Genomic DNA, 17,400 nt, shown 5'->3' on the forward strand with positions numbered 1-17,400 from the left:
GAAAAAAGCGGCCCGAGAGCGAAAATCGAACGTCGCCGCCGCGCGGGAGCTGCGAAACCGGAGAAAAAGCTTCCTCGATCGATTCGCACTTTTGCTGCTGCGTGTGCCGAACGAGAAAAAGAAATCTTGAACGATGAGAAATCGGAGGCTCCTCGAGCCCCCGAAGCCTCGGCTCGATGAAGATCTAGCCTCAAGTGTGGGGTAGTACACTCGATTGGCCTTTTTGTAATCGCTGTCGCGTGATGTCAAACATATGATCTGCCAACGCACAAGCCTCCGTTGTACACTTTCCCCCGAGAGAAGAAAGGGGTTGTTTGTAAAAGCCGCAATCTCACCTCCGCATCGGAGAGAGCACAGCTGAGACGTTTTTTCTCCGACTTTTTCTTCCGACGATAGAAAGGCGAGGGGAGCAGTAGAAAGGAGAAAATGCCGGGCGTTTAAAGATCGGGGAGTGATTGAACGAGCGCTCGGCCAAAGAGATAGGCATCTAGGAGAGAAAGAGGGAAGGAGGGAGCTGCGCCGGTTGATCTCTCGCGACGAGAGTAGCCAGCGTAAATTCGGAATGTCGGAGAGAAAGAAACGAGCCGTAAAACTCATTTGTCGGCTTTCCTGCCGCTCCCTGTTGTACGCAACTTTCGTATACAACTTCGTTTTCCTCCCTCCCCGTCTTATTCTTTTTTCATTCGCCTTCATCGCGACGAGCCCTTTATGTATACGCTACAAATATTTACCACAATTGGCCCGAGAGCTCTCTCCGCGGTTAAACGAGCCTGTAAAAGGATTTTTATTACGAAATCGCTGTCGAGCTGCTCCCGCGCGGGAGGATGACGGATGTCCCCTCCTTCCACGGCGCTCGATAAATGCCCGGGAAAATCTTTCCTTTCGATCGATTCGCTTCTCGAGAATCCCGACGCTGATGAGCCCTCCCCGCGGTGGCATGGTGCGACGACCTCGTTCAGCACGTGTTAATCTCCCACTAGATTCGACCAAATCCGCCAAAAGGGTGAACCACGTTTTCGGAAATGTCGCTTATTCAAGAATCTCCATTAAAATTGCTCCGAGGTCGATTCCCTTAAGCTCCACAATCGAAAGCCTCATCGCTGAGTATAAATCAGAGACAAATGGGAGTCTAGACGCAGCCCCGAGGAGCTCCGGATCGCCCGGGATCGGTTACACGCCCCTGGGGCCGCTGGGCACAGGCGTTTTTGCCTGGCGGTGTCCTGTCGTCGCGGCCAAGACAGGTAGCCGTAAGAGAGAGAGAGAGAGAGAGCCCTCGAAGACCGAGGGACGCGAGCGAGCTCAAGAGGGACCGAAGGGAGAAGAGAGGAAGAATAAAGCCGGGCGGCGGCGGCGGCGGGCCCGCATTGTTGTGGGTATCGCTTACAGTTAATCCGCAATCCAAAATCCACAATAATGGAGCGTTGACGGCTTCGCCTATTGGGGCCTCGGAGCAGGAAGGGGCCAAACGAGATTGAGGAGGTTAAGACGGTTGCAAAACTCATCGACGAGGTGCAAACTCGAATTATCGAAGAACGTTATTTAATTAGGGGGCAAAGGCACGACGGAGAGGGCGAAGAAATTCGAGGTGATGAGGAAATTGAAAAAAAGCGAGAATCGAGGGGCAAATCGTCCAAGAGAAGCGGGCAAGAAAAGTTGCAGAAAACGGATTGGACGAGGAAGCAGCAACAGTTGATAAATAAGCTGAAAAAGTAGCCGAAGACAGAGAAGAGACGTTGTAATGATGACGAGAAGGTGAAGCGAAGGGGCAAAAGGAAGATTCGTATCAGGAAAGTGTCGTCGGTAGGAGAGTTTTTGTTATTTGTCTGCACGCGTTTAACAGGCCTCTTTCCCTTGGAAGCAAAACTATTAAGTTCGCGCCTGAGCTTCTCCCTGCGTCCGCTCCTCATTATTTATGGCACTCTCCTCGTAGATCTCCGAGCCCCGATTGTCCCTCGATCAGAGATTCTTCTTCACGGCGGTGATGCCTGCGGCTGGACTTGAAAAGAGGCTACGCGGCGCCAAGAGCTCTTTTTTATTTAACGTTCTCTCCTACACGAAATTCTCCTCAGCGATTCGTGTTAACACAGCTCCCGACATGTGAAATTCATTTGCATTCGAATGCTGCTTTCGGCTCGAATATTCGCTCGGTGCGAAAAGAATTTTTCTGTCAAACGTTCCTCGGATTTTGCGAGCGTTACGAATTCTCGGGAATCTTCCATTCATCGCGGGGGTTATTCGTCGGGAAAGATTGTCCGATTTTCCAGATTTTGGGGTCTCTTCCACAAAGAAGGTGTTTCGTCATCCTTTTTGGCGAAGGCGATTCCTCGATACTGCGGAGCACGGCGAGGACTTTTGCGATCGTCGAACTCCCCCATTTTGGGTCCAGCAACGTCGACGATGAGAAATTGATCGGGGCGGGGGCGATCGAACCAAACACTTTTCGATCGAAAAGGCTGCGGGGCGGCCGGAAACCCTCGAAGGGCAAATCCATCGGTGCGTTACCGATCCGAGCTTCCTTTCGAGTTCTCCGAGCCCGAGACGAGAGGCCCGTGCCTCCGTGACGTTGCCGAAGGGAAGCTCGTCCAATGAACTCGCAGTGGGTGTATCCCCGAGCCGGCCAATCGGCTTGCGAGCCTCTCAAAGGTGGAGAATTTAGCTCGCGCGCTCTAACGAGGCGATCCTCGGTTTCGTATTTTCAGTTTAGTTAACGAACGGCTCTCGTTGTTTCAACACTGCCGCGATCCTCGTTCGGTTCGTTTCCGCGTGTTCCAGTGTGAAAACAACTTCGCAGTTCGATCGGTGTGCTCGTTTTTTCCTTTCCACTTTGAACTGTTCGACGAAAGTGCTGTTTTGTTGTTGTTGTACTATCCTCAAGGATGAATCTCGTCTCTCCGATGGATCTTCAGATGCATCTCCACCAGCAGATGCTGTACACGCAGCAGCAGATGACCCTCCATCACCATCGACCAGGTTCGCACGAACGACTTTCATCGACTTCGAATTCCTCCTCGATTCCTCGTCTCAAATTCGAGCTAAATCTTACGACGCTGAAGTTTGCGACGTTCGAGTCGCGAACGAAATGAAATAAACATTTGTAGTTTGCCAATTATTTTTTTCACCAAGTATCGGTGCGGCTTGAAACACTACTTTTTTTGCATCATTTCGTTGGACTCCGACGCTGCAAACGTCACAATCATCTTTGACGAGTTCCAGCGAACTTCGACGCTACCAAAATGACATTCGATCGATCCGAGAAAAATCGATTTTGCTTAATATTCCCCGAAACCGATCGTTCACCGCGATTCGAGTCCCGCAGGTTCGATTCCCGGGTGCCTCAACCCCGTAAGATCCATCGAACGAAGCGACTCGAGTTCCCTCAGAGGCAGAAATTCACACGGGAGGATAGAAATAGAAGCGATGTTCCAGGAAGCATCGCGACGTGAATTCGAGAATCGGTCGGGACAAAAAAAAGGCTGGAGTCGTCGTTCCTATGATTTGCGCGAATCCCTCGTGACGTTAGAGCCCATAATTATGTGAGTTTCTCCGGATGAGTCTCGTTACGAAATGCCACAGTCTGTTCAAACAGAGAATTTGTGGTGGGTCGTCGGTTGCCGCAGCGGGGCGCGATCCGTCTTGGCTCGTTTCCCGATCATCATCATCATCATAATTTTGCTCCTTCTCCCCGGGCGCGCGTTTACACCTTCGAGGGATCACGCGAGTTAATAACGGTGCGGAGGGTCGTTGAGGCGGTCTGTTTCCGGGATGTTTTTCGAGGCATCTGCGCGGTGTTTGTCGTCGAAGGGACCGGAAGAGTCGATCGACGAGGAGGAGCCTGAAACTTCGCGGCGCGATACCGTTTGTCTTCGCATCGAAAGGTCGAAGGCTCCGAGCCGCGGGAGCAAAAAACTAGAAGCTCGAAGCAAAGAAGCAGCGTCAAAAGAGCCTGCTTCCCCGGGGTCCGTATTGACACTCGAAAAATCGAGCGTCCGAGCTCCCGCTCGCAACGGAGGGCCGCGGCCGCTGAAAAGGCCCCGGACTTTGGCGCCGTCGTCCTCGACGAACCTTTTTAACATCAAATAAGCCGCGCTCCGCTCAACCGGACAATCGTTATCTCCGAGGTTTGTGTGTGAGCCGGGAATGCATGCGACGTTTTACGCCTCGGCGTTCCCGGGCCGAGAGCTTCTGCCGTTTTGCGGCTCCGGGTACTCCTTCAGCTCACAATGTCAATTATCCGCGTCCTCTCGGGGGTGTAATGCGCCAGGAGGGTCGCAGAAGGCCAGCGGGAGAGGGGGAAAGCCTCCGCGCTGTGAGAAAATTTTTCTCCCTTATTCCGATACTCGCAGGACAAGTGCAGCTTCCTCCGAACGGACGATTCCCGACAATATCGTTGTGCGGCCAACGCGGGCATCTTCCTCCATTAAAAACCCCTCAACCGCGTCAAAGTGTATCTGAACGCGCTGCTGAATGCCGGCACGACGCACGGCTCCCTCATTCTCCGATGTTTTCATCGGGAAAAACGCCCCGAGGGGTCCGCCACTAATCCAAACAGTCCTCGCCCACGCTCTCGTTGCTCGCTTGTCACTTTCGTACCCAAATTTCTGCCGGGCCCGTAACTCTTGCGCTTTCGCGATGCACCGGGCTACGAAATTTCGTACGCAAATCGCCAGTGAGCCTGGAAACTGATGTGAAAAAGAAACCCCTTTGGCGAGATCTGACTTTTTTTAAGAATTCCCGAAACCGACGAGCGCAATGTCGGTTAAGATATTGCTTTCGCGAGCCCGAGGATTCTACAAATAACTGATTTTAAGTGACTGTAAAGTAAGAGCGCGTGCGCGAATAGATTGGCGAAACTTCAGGCCAGGCTATCGAGCATTTAATAAAGAATGAAAACTCGAATATCGTAATTTATACGGGAGCTCGTCGAGATCACAACCACATTTTTATTCAATCGTCCATCAAGAGACGCGGTAGCGGCTCGACGCCAAGTATTAAAAGAAAAGTCAGCGCGAGCCCTGCCGCACTCTTATATACGCGAATATGTCGATTTATGACGTCATAACGTTTTTCAAACACCGCTTTCACGGACAAACCATTGGAGTTAAAAATCTGAAAATTAGTGATGATTTTTTTTCGATTTTTCTCTTTCTTGTTTGTACTAAACAATTCTATATTCCTGAAACAAACTGGCTCGTAGACTGAAAAAAAATTGAGGAATCCACAGCGACGATTAAAATGAAGGAGGAACATCAGCTTGAGAAAAGTGGCGATAGCTTAATGAAACTCCTAGAACACATCTTTGGATGTATCGTCTACAGCCTCTCCAATTTTTAATCCATTCAATTAAGCCATTTTTTAGTAAATCATTTCCAAACTTCGAATATTATTTAACACCTATCGCATAGGAAATAAATCCACAGAGCCCATCTTTTCATACTCAAAAATAAATAAAAAATGGTGATAGGTTAGAAAAAAAAGTACTATTCCACAGTTTGAATTCTAAAGAATTTTTTTATATTTCACGGATAAATTCCACCTAAAAATGAGGTATTTTTGGGGGTTAATCCCGCATAAATAAAGCAAACCTAGATAATTTAGATAAAAACAATTATAATATAATAATAAAAGTTTTAATAAAAACAAACAAACAGAATTTGGAAAAATGGCAGAAGCAGAAGCTTTTCCAGTGTCACCGAAAAATACGCTCGCGCGAAGGGAATACCTTAAAAATCATTCTCGTCTCGGTATTTATTTCTCTACAGATTTTGATAATCGTTTTTTCCTCTTCCAGAAGAAATAGCTCACACCAACGGCTGGCTCGTGCCCCCCAGTCCCGGGGCAGGACCCTCGTTGCCTCACGGCGTCAAGATCGAGCTCCAGAACAAGAAGCTTTGGCGGCAATTTCACGCGGAGAGTACCGAAATGATAATCACGAAGCTTGGGCGGTGAGTAGAAACGAAATTTCGATTTATAGATTAATTCGTAAGAGGATATCCTCGTGGATGAAGTCGAGGCGACGATCCCGAGTTTCCAGACGACGATCGTCGCCTTGAAATTCTTTGAGAAATAATTTGGCTCTGCGTCAAGCCGAAAACTTTGGCGAAGGTATCGGTGGCCGGAAAAACTGAAAAGGCCTACACCGCGCAGAAGATTTTCGGTTCTGGCTCCTTGGCAGTGGCTATAATCCCCGAGAAGTCCGAGCTGCGTGAGGGCTCTCGCGCTCGCCGGTCTCTTTCGGCGTTCACCACATTCATAAAGGGAGACTGCGCAGCTCATTACCGAGGGTAAGCGATACTCGGACGTTTCTCATTGAGAAAAGTTATCCTAGCGCGACAGAGCCACGGCGAGGGAGTCGCGGGCGTAACGCACACTCTCCGAGGGCTCGGCTCTCGCTTTTCTTTCATCGATCGAACGAGCGGACGGAAGCTCGAAGCTCCCGCAATCTCTCGACGCTCTTCTCGCTCTCGCCTCGGTCTACGAGTTTTCGCCAGATTCGCACCGTTCCCCGGACGAGCTCGCGGAGGAGGAAGAGCGAGAGAGAGCATCGTAATAGCGGGGAGAGTCGACGACGAGGCCGCGTCAGGTCTCGGGCCCGTCGCAATCGCCTCACGCTCGAGGGAGCAGTTCGATGCTCGACAACGCTCTTCTCTCTCTCTCTCTCTCTCTCCGCCTCGTTCCCCTCTCGCTGCTGATGGAAGACGAGGAGCGGCATGCTCTTTGAAACTGACCGAAGCCCACGGAGGATCTCTCGTCGAAATCTTCTCTTAATTAGCCGCGTCGACGTCCCGCGAGCTCGCGCGCCCTCGAGATAAGAAATTCTCGATTTCGCCTCCCCCTCCCTCGTATATTCACTTTGTACAATATTTCCGTGCGTTTCCATTCTTCCCCATATGACGCTTCTGCGCTCGCGAGTCCGGATTTTTCCACGGATCATCGCGGAGCGAGAACTTCGCGGTTCTCGAAAATCCCGAAAAGCGAGCGTCCACTCGAGTCGACAATCGCCGTACTTTTTCTTACGAATTCAACGACCTCCCGCTACCCGCGCTTCCCGATCTTCGATCCGCGACGCGAACGTCGTCAAATCGAGGACGTTCCTCGGCTCGCAGCGCTCCATACGAATACACGCACACGTTTGGACGATCGTTCGAGATCATAGATCGGATATAATAAATTGAATAAGTGGAATGCCCGAGTCTGCCTCGGAGATGCGAAAGTATGCGCATTTAAATCCCACGCTCACAGGGGGTCGTCGAGGACTCGTCCCCGGGTCCCGCGTGTGCTCGCGCTCTGCCTCCTCTCCTCCCCCCGTTCCACGCTCCTTCGAGGATTCGGCGAGCATCACACAAAAAGAGAGAAAGCAAGAGGCCGCGGGAGAGGGAGATGCTCGGACCAGGTCATCCTGGAGCCGGCAGCAGAAGCAGACAGTCGCCGGCGCCTCAAACTACTTTTCTTTGTCTCAACGGCCGCCAGCGCGGGCGCGAGCCCTGAGACAAGGCTTCCATTCTTTTTCCATGTATTTCCTCTCCTTTACGGCGCGCAGCATCACCCGAATTAGGGAGCGAGGGCGCGGGGGGAGGAGGCGAGAGAGGAAAACGAAGCGCCACACGCCGTGAGGCTCCCTCCGATTTTTCAAATTATATGTATTTATCCCAACATATATTTGGCCATTTTACACGAGCTTGTTTCGAGCCTCGTCGTTTTCTCCTCGTCCCGTGAGCCGACAAATAAATTCGTCAGTTTGTAGCATCTCGTGAGAGCCTGGGGCATGCACCCGCAGGTGGATTCTCCGCGTCACAATCGCGGTTGCGCCGACTCCGAAAGGGCGTTCTCATCAATAATTTATCAGGTTGATTAATTGGCGATCGTGAAGCCGGAGAATTTGGGAAAATGCCTGAAATTCCCGGTGCCGAAGCTCACCTTGAGAGCAGCCTGCTCCGCAGACGTTTCGAATAATATTTTCCCTACAAAATATACTAGCTTCGATATCATTCGTGCGAAGACGTCGATGCGCAAGAAGAAAACCGTGACGTCCAACATGGAATGTCGTACGCGACGACGAGACGATTAGTTTCGCCGGAGGTGGCCCCCAAAACTCGCGCGACTGTAGCGCTCGCACATACCCATTTTTACTCGGGAACGGAGAGGAATGAGAGAAACACCGATTAAAATTGGTTAAGGCTTATCGCCCTAACCCATCTCTCCGGTCCACGCTGACGCCAGCTTCTCAGCGCGCCATTTACAAGGGTGTAGACACGGGAGACGCATGCACTCTCCTGTGCTCGTGGCCACAGATATATGGCGAACGGAGAAAACCGACCGTCAACTCTCGACAGGTTTCCACGGGGAGGGGTGGAGCCCCGGAGATTTCTCTCTCTCTCTCTCTCTGTCTTCGTGCTCCTCGCAAAAGCTAATCGGCGAAGCTTTTCCGTGGACAGCGACAGTGATTTCGACTGTCTTGGCACTCCCGCTGAGTTTTCCGCATTTTAAGGAAGCTATCGCAACTGCTACGAATTAAATCGAAATTCTTTGTCAAACTCTTTCGGAGAACTTTGATTTCGAAAATTCCAAGCGAGGTTAGCCGACTGATGCGCACTCTTGAGAGCTGAAATTTAGATATTTGCTAGCAATATCCCCGGAATTATTACAGAATCTAGCGTCCAGCTGTCGAGACAATTATTTACGAAAATCACATTTTTTTCGATCTAGTTAAATTTGGATTTAATTAAATAGAATCCTCCCAACTTTGAAGAGCCAAAAACGGAGAATAAGAAAATGCAATGTTTTTTTATATCAATGACGTCTTGAGAAAGCCTTGTTACCGGTGAAAATGACTTGGGAATGGAAAAAGAAAAAGACTGATTCGAGGTTAACGAGTATATAATGACGACACAAACGGTGGAAGGTTTGACAATAGACCTTAAGTTACTTTAAACCGGCCGCGGCTGGTTTAAGGTAACTCCTGCGCTGCATCCTAGTCAAATGAGTGCTAAATTTTCAAAACGCTTTTACACCAAGTTCAACGTACTAATTAAACTTATCGTTAGTACATGTGTATTCAAGCATGTTTCATTAACGTGAAAAAATATTAAAAACGATAGTTTTGCAAAAATATCAACTGATAGATGCAAATTTCCATGATGACACATTTTCACAAGTATTTTTCAAAGAATCATCTGTATCTTTTAACCGATTTTATTGCGCCAAGTCTCATTTTGTTCCTCAACTGATCTTCTACGAATTCACCACGTAGATTTTCCTTTAAACTCATTCCTGAGAGAAATTATTAATGAAAAGTTATTTCTCTTAATGAACAATTATAGCTGCAACAGTGAAACGATCGAGTTAAAAAAACAACTACATTCATGATGGATTCACAGAGGACCGGTTGACGAACAAAACGAGACTCGTTGCAATAAAATCGATGATAAAACGCAGATAATTCTTTGAAAAATACCAGTGAAAATGTGTCAACGTGGAAATTTGCATTTATCATCAGTTGATGCTTTTGCAAAACTAGCGTTTTTAATATTTTTACATTTTAATAAGATATGCTGTAATACAAATCCACTAACAATACGTTTAATCGGTACGTTAAACTTGGTCTAAAAGCGTGTTTTGAAATTTAGCACTCATTTGACTAGCATGCAGTACAGGAGTTACCTTAAAAATAGAAAATGGCTGTTGTGACATTTTTAGTATTTAAATCGCTGTCATATTGAAAATTGATCAATCTCAATAAATAAGTTCTACCCAATTTTAATAGTTGGGAGAATAAATTTTGATCGTTTCCTTCATCATATGAAAAGAGTAAAAAAGTTCAATTGCTTTTTTGAATCACGCGTGTAAAGCATGATCTTGCTTAAATACGCGTCGTGGGTCTGAAAATAATTGCTGAATTTTGGACTCCCGATGAAGTTTCGAGTCCAGGGGAATGGAGTTGGTCGACGAAAGGAGAAAAGTCGGGAAGATTTTTGATGATTCGAGTTTTCCTTTTCGGGCTCCGATCGAGAGCTTTCAGCGTTGAGAGCCCGTTGTTGATCGAGCGAATCGTAAAACTTTTCTGACGCGCTCTGGATATAAATACTTGGGCGACGCTCTGGGACCTTCCTTCCTGTCGATCTTGCGAGTTCGATAAGAGAAATTCGTTGGAATTCAGCGTACGACGAAGATAGCGCGTGGAGCGAGACCAACGAAGATATTGGGTTTGTAGGAAACGGAAACGGAAGCGCCCGCATACGAGCCTGACTCTCCGCTTGTGTTTGGAGTTCTCGATAGAGTTCTTGAAAATCGGTAAAGAATCGGACGAGTTTGCCCACTCGTTCGATGCCTGTGTCACGTGCAAGCGTTTACGCACGCTTTCATCCTCCACAGACGCTCCTTTCGCATCTCCTCGGGCTTTCTAAGCAGGGAAAAAGGTTTCTGCGGAGGCGATTCTCGTCTGGCTTTCGACAATGAGACCTCCGAGACATTTATACGTCGCATGATACGCCCAGGGTGGCAATCGGCTGCGGAATCTCTCGTAACCGGTGAACAATCACGAGAGCGGAGCATCTTCTCTCCACGTGGCGAGCATGTGTCATCGGAGCCCTCGCAGTTGCACCCGCGTGCGCGGCAGCAGCGGTGTAACTGATCAGTATTCCGAGGCACGATCGCCCCTTTTTCTCTTTTCCCTTCATTCTCTTCGCAGACTCCCCCGCTGTTTAAAACTCATTGAAAAAGTGCAACAATGCCGCCGCTTTGCTGGCTTTTCTCTCGCGCTCTGCCCCCGCCTTTTTTCATTCGATTGCTCGCCCCCCGCCCTCGGCCATTTCCGCGGCCGCACTGAATCGCCGAGGAAACGTGGTCGCCATAAGTTTCCACGGGCGATTTTGTGCGCGCGGCCATGCGGCGACTTGGTCACGCGCTTTCGAACGCGATCGAGTGAACTCCCGAGCCTGAAAAGCGCCGGGTTTTTGCGTCTTTTTGTCACTGGCCGAAGCTCGCACTCGCGAGGGAAGATCGCGACTCTCCGGGCGACGAGAACAATCGAGATTTCGGGCTTGCCGGAACGGCGCCGGGATCAGCTGCCCCAGCAGGACGCGGAGATACGCGCGCTCGCGTTTTCTCAAGCTGGGCGCATCAATCTTTGGCCGCAGTCACAGGTTTCTCGAGATCGCGACGACCGGCGAGGACTCCCAGTGCGGGCCTCTCGTCCGTGTCGTGGACCACCACTTTGAGGCGCCTGCGGAGACACCCACTCCGACGCGACTGACTCAAGGGCCTCGCTCGTCTGCGCGCTCTCTCGCTCTCGAGTCGCTCCTCGTGTGCGGACCGAACCCTCCGAAATGTCGCTCATTTCTGCCCCATTTTCCTTCCTCTTCTTCCGCAACCTTCGAGAGCCGCTGAAAAGGCGGGAGAAAACGGCTTCGCGAGAGGGAAATTTAGCGTCGCAATTCGCCCGGACCCAGAGCCGCGGAGGACGCAGAAAGACTATAATGGGCCGGAAACCCCGATTGTTTTAGCCTCCGCGAGACCCTTGCGAGTTTCCCCACCACGATCAACCCTTAATTGCACTTGTCGTTAGCAGTCGCCCTCGTCGGCCCCTTACCTGGGACCTCGCGAGGCCTTTATTTGCGCTCCGACCTCAAACATCGCTCGACACATCTTTGCGCCGAGTCTCCAGGTTTTCCCCGAGAAAATGCTTCCCTCCTTCCGACCAGCCTCGCCCGCGCTCCAATTTCTCGCCGATTTTTATCTCCGGCCTTTTCACTCGTTCTTGGCGACTCTTCCCTCGCCTTCCCTTTCCTCTTCGTAACCAACTTCGACTTTCGAAAATTTGTCACTAATTGTGACAAAACCCCGATCGAATCGATCACGATTCCGAAATCGGGGCAAAGGGCAAGAAAATATCGTGCTCTCTAGAAGCTTGAGAAACTTTGTGCACTTTTTACTTCCGAAGAGCAATGAATTGACTGTGGTTTTTTTCAATTTTCGAAAAAAATCAATATTTTCGTGAAAAACTTGAAAATTTGTCAATTTTTTTTCACTGATACTAAAATCCAATGGAAATTTTAAATAAATTCAATTGGAGAATGATGAAGCAAATTTTATAAATTAAAGTGTTAGAAAAATTCAATTTTTTTTCATTATTGCACAAAACTAAAAAATTTGAAGAAAAACAACAAAAATTTTCGTAGTTTTTCGAGAGCCCCGTTCTGCCCCAGTCTCCGAAATCTGTGCGGGATTTCAAAGTCCGATTCGCACGAAGAGAAGCAACGTTTCAGTCGTTCTCAAATTTTTTATCAAAAATGAAAACGAATTATAAGCAAAATTGAAGTTAAGAAAAAATGCGTGACGATTGTTTTCCATTTCGAGGGCACCGAGAGAATTTGTTTTTGGCTATTTGTGGAGGCAAGGTGGAGTGGAACGTTCGAGTGGACGGGTCAAGAACAATTTTTTTCCTCCGAAAACAGACAAACGCACAAATTTCGGTGTCCCAAGGGAGCCGCCTACGACGCCTGCTTCCCCGATTCAGGTATAGAAGTGCGCGTCGTCCGGCGACGCTGCTCGCTCATCTTTCAGCCCTGAGCACACACACACGCACGTGGAGGGACGCACACATATTTAAGGGAGAGCACTCATCGCGATAGATCTTTGGACGCGGTCTCGTGACGCCACAAGAAAACGTCGCTGCGTCCCTCCCAGCTCTCTGCGTGGAAGCTTTTGCAATTATGTACGTAAACACTCAAGGCACATAGAAGATTCCTCGAGGAACGAGACCGAGGAGTGCTGGGAGGGAGGGGAGAAAAAATGGGGAAAATTGACTTTACGGACTTGACTTACGGATTAGCCGAGTTTGAAATGTTTACACAGGGGAGAGCCAAGCGATGGGATAAGATCAAAGGATTGCTCGGATCTGCCTCCGACTTGGAGAACAACTGTGCTCCTTTCCCCACGTTCCAAGAGCGTGGACAACCATTTTCGAATCGCCCCTTTGGCTGCCCCCGCTTTCTTTTAATAACGAGAAACCCCCTTGATTTTGAGCTGACTCCGAAGAGAGCTTTCATCCTCCCAATTGTGGTTTTTCCAAAAGAAAATAAGGATCTGGCCTCGCCCACTGTGACTCGACAAAAAATCTTCTTTCCACTTAATCTCTCTTCCCTCCTTCTCCTCCTCCTCCGTAATCTCGTTCGTGGCGCACGCCAAAGTGGCTTCTGGCAAACGAGATAGGAATAAGATAATGGAGAGAAAAAACGAGAGGCGCGCGAGTGTCACGAGCCCCGCTAATGCGTGTAATCACACGCTCAGCGGCCCCGCGTGTTCGTCGCCAGATGCCGGTCGCGAGCCTTCACTTTCGACGAAATTTCTCCTCCCCCCGCTCTCCTGTGCTCTGATAAGAAAAAACGCGCAAGCGAGGACAGCACGTTGCCCCGGAGTCTTGGCCTGCTGGAGCCGCTTTTTTCGGGGCGCATCGGTCCGCCCGCGATTGGCCAGGATCTCGGGCGCGCGATGAGCTCCGAGAAATCGCGAAAATCCGCCTTCCGGCTGACGCAGGAGCCGAAGCTTCGGGAATCTCTGTCTCGACGACAAATCTCGAAACTTTATCTCCCTCACGAAATTCGATAAAATCGAGCCCGCCCCGGACGATCACGTCCGCACGGGTTTAAGGATTATCACGGACTCGGTGACTTATTGGGGAATATATGTACAGAGCCCCGGCACTACGGAAGCCCTCGGGGCCTCCCCCGGGACTTTGGGACTTAGGGAAAACCGGAGCACTCTTTGGGCACGTATTGGCGTACGGGGGAGCGACGTTCACGTAATTATCGTGCAAATCCATGCAATTTTCTCGAGCGCCCGATCACGGGGAGGGACGAGAGTCAACGAAGGGAAAAAACGCGCTCGGAAGGAACGATCTCGCAAGGAGCGTTCGAACGATTCGAGTTTCGAAGCAAAACGCGCAGAAGCTTACGAAGGATTTTCTTGTTTTTTTCCAGGCGAATGTTCCCCGCCGTCCAACTGAACGTCTCCGGCCTGGAGAGTCGCGCCCGTTACTGTCTCCTGCTGGAAATAGCTCCGGCCTCCCGCCGCCGTCACAAGTACGTGGGAGCGAGCGGCGAGAATTCGTCGACTCCTGGGGCAACGCGGGGCTGGACGTCGGCGGGGCCGGCGGAGCCGCAGCCCCGCATCAACCGGAGAGTGTACCTCCACCCGGACAGTCCTGCGACGGGGCATCACTGGATGCAGCATCCGGTCAGCTTCGGCAAGCTCAAGCTGACCAACAACGCGGTCGATCACCACAACAACGTGAGTTACCATTTTCCACTCTCATTTCCCAACGATCCTCTCGATTCCTCGCGACGGCGAAGGGGCGACTCGGACGAGTTCGATCGACCTTTGGCCGTTCACCGGGCGCCCGAAGGTGCTCGCGCTTTTGGCTCCTCGGAGTCCTTAGTTTCGGGGGCTCGTTCATCGCGGTGGGAGTTTCAAATGTTTGGACAGCTTGTCGTCGCTCCTGCTCCGGTTACGGAGTCTCGTTCGGGGTCGGGAAAACATGCTGGGAGAAGTCGGGGGGCGCCTGGGGGGTCGGAATTGCCACACGCGTTACGCGACACATCCGTAGGGAAAGCCATTTTTTTCTCCCCCCCCCCCCCCCCCCCCCGTTTTCCTTCCAGTCCCTGAAGCTCCGAGGCACCGAATCGAACTTCGTTTGCTTAGAAATCGGAGAAGAAAAGGGCCGAAGGGGAGGGGAACTCGACGAGAGACTTTCGAGCCGGTCCGGAGGGCCCGGCGCTCGTGTTATTTCCATTTTTTATCCTCCTCGGCTCGACGGTAGTCGACTCCTTATCCGGGGATGCATTAGGACTACCGTTTTCGGATAAGCGGCAAGAAAATCCGCGTTCCTCCGGAGCTTGTCGCGGGAGGAGCGAGCCACCGCTCGATCGGGCCTCGGGCACCGATTAATTTCCTTTGGGAAGAGATAAAGAAAGAAGGTGAATCGAGAGAGATTAGAAGCGAGGCGCGGGCGCCGTCGTCCTCGCTGGGAACGAGCGCGAGGCATCGATCGGCATCGATAAAAAGGAGTGAAACTTCTCCGAACCCAGAATCCCGCTTCCGGGAACACACTTTTTTCTCCCACTTCGTACACTTGGCCATTGAAACAAAGCAAAAAGCCAGCAAATTAGGAAAAATAATTCGCTCTTGAGAATCTCGAACGAGGAGAGACCGAATTACGAAGAAACTCGTCTGTCCTCCCTCGAAGGTTCTTCTCATGCTTCCCCATCTCTCTGCCTTCTGCGGTCCCCCTTCGCGCACACCACTGCACGAGCTCGCCTCTCAGAAAAAACGGCGCCAACTCGTGTCTCTCGGGCGGTCCAGCGACGGCGGCGCGCCGCGGTTTCCCTTGATCCTTCCCCCCTCCCTCCCGCCCCCCTCAAATAATCATTATTTCAATAAAAATTCCTCCATTTAATCGTAATTGATTCATTGACTCTTATCTCTCTCGTTTTCTCTGTTCTCTCTCTCGGCGCTCCAGGTGGTCCTCACTTCCATGCACAAATACATACCCAGAATATGGATCATTCGATGCGACGACCTCGCCAACATGAACAACCTCTACAGTCAACCTTCCGCCTCGTTCACCTTCGACGAAACCGAGTTCATCGCTGTCACCGCTTATCAGGTAAGAAACGCTGATGAAACACGATCGCGAGTGCAATTTCGAATACGAAGGGCCTTCAAATTCGAGAAAACGGTTTTCTTTATTTCGCCGACTCTCGAGGCTGCGAAAAACTGGTTCAAGTTGGTCGAAAATTCGAAGAAGGAAAATGTGGGTGCGCTTGGCAGCCAGATCTTTTGGCTTTTATCCCAAAACGTACAGAGTTTTTTAATTTGAAGGGTTTGCTCATCGGTACTTCAACTCTATGATTGAATTTTTAAACTCTGTTCGTTTGAGATGAAAAAACGAAAGAGCGCGTTTTGATTCGCGAAGCAGTGGCTACCCCTGAACTATAATCATACAGAAATATTAAAAATTCAATGATTATTCGGCTTCGAAGCTGAAAATGTCAATCTTCAAAATGTTTCAGAGCACGAAAATCATTCGGTTTTTGAAATTTCTGTGTGATTCAAGTTCGGGCGGTTGCCACTGCTCTACGAGTCAAAGCGCTCTTTGGTTTTGTCATCTCGAATAAGCCGATCCCCCGAAATTGTCGAGGCCACAAAGAAACCGTAGAGTAGTAGTTTTGCACGGAATCTAGCCGAGATACGAGAGTTTAAAAATTCTATTGTGCAGTTTAAATACGAAAGAATAAACCCTTAAAATTTCAAAAGTCTGTGATTTTTTCCCTCCTCGGGAAAAAGTCGCAAAAAGTCCGGCTGCCACATTTGGCGAAGCTCTAACGAAAATGTTGTTTCCTCGTTTTTGTAGAACGAGAACATCACGAAGCTGAAGATCAACAACAATCCGTTTGCGAAGGGCTTCCGAGAGACGGGTCAGTCGCGCTGCAAGAGGAAACTGCATCAAATGAACGAGAGGAGCGAGTCGAGCGCGGAGGACAGAAGCGCCTGCGAGGAGGAGGAAGAAAACGCATCGTCGTCGGAGTCGGAGTCTCATAGGCCGAGGAGAAGTTCCGAGAGCGAGGGAAATCGGCCGAGGAGAGCTCTGAGCGAGGCGGGCAGCTTGGACGACAGCGGAGTCAGCAGCTCCGGAGGAAGCACGCCGCCGTTGGCCCACTCGCCGGGGAATTACACTCGATCGCCGTTGCGGACGCAGGAGAACGAGCGCAGAAGCGAGAGCGCTCAGCAGCCGGCGCGCCTGCACAGACCGTGGGCGGACTCGTCGTCGCCGACTCAACATATTCATCACCGAGTCCAAGAATCTCCGTTAGCGGCACCCTCCGCCACTCACCCAGCACTTGACTTTCATCTCTTCAATCCTTTTCTCCTTCCTTCCTCGCACCAGCATCACTTGGCGGCGCTGGAAATCGCGAGGTTCCAGCATCAGATGCAACAGCATCGATACGCGAGCCAACATCTGGCCAAATTCTATCGCTGACTCGCCTCGTCGAAACTGCGAATAAGATAAAATGTACAGAAATATGAAGAAATTTTTTAACTTATCATTCCCAATATAAAATCAAGCAAAACGTGCCAACTCCGAAAAAAAAGATAGACCGAAAATCTCAGTTTCTTTCATCAGCACCAAAGGCTAGTGAAATTGTATTTCATTGCTGCTGAACAACCGCCGAATATACCTAAGAATCAGCGTGCAAATAACAGACTACTGATCTTGACCGATCGCGTATCCGGCAACGAAGAAGAGACACAAAGCTTATGCTCCTTCTTCTCGAAGCGTACACTCGACCAACAACAACAATTGCTGCACGTACGAAAAGGATTATTTAACTGTAGACGCGTTAAGAC

The 17,400-nt window shown here is 50.1% G+C and overlaps 1 protein-coding gene across 1 annotated transcript; it reads left to right on the top strand.

Moving 5' to 3' along the window:
• The first annotated feature begins 2,726 nt into the window (after nucleotides 1–2,726).
• LOC122414631 (T-box protein 2-like) lies at nucleotides 2,727–17,319 on the top strand. Its single transcript, XM_043426091.1, has 5 exons — nucleotides 2,727–2,970; nucleotides 5,789–5,942; nucleotides 13,974–14,283; nucleotides 15,512–15,658; nucleotides 16,406–17,319. The coding sequence occupies exons 1-5, from the start codon at nucleotides 2,877–2,879 to the stop codon at nucleotides 17,030–17,032; spliced, it is 1,332 nt and encodes a 443-aa protein (XP_043282026.1). The 5' UTR covers nucleotides 2,727–2,876; the 3' UTR covers nucleotides 17,033–17,319.
• Nucleotides 17,320–17,400: the final 81 nt, after the last annotated feature.

This window comes from Venturia canescens, chromosome 8 (genome assembly GCF_019457755.1).
Source record: "Venturia canescens isolate UGA chromosome 8, ASM1945775v1, whole genome shotgun sequence".
Lineage (NCBI taxonomy): Eukaryota > Metazoa > Arthropoda > Insecta > Hymenoptera > Ichneumonidae > Venturia > Venturia canescens.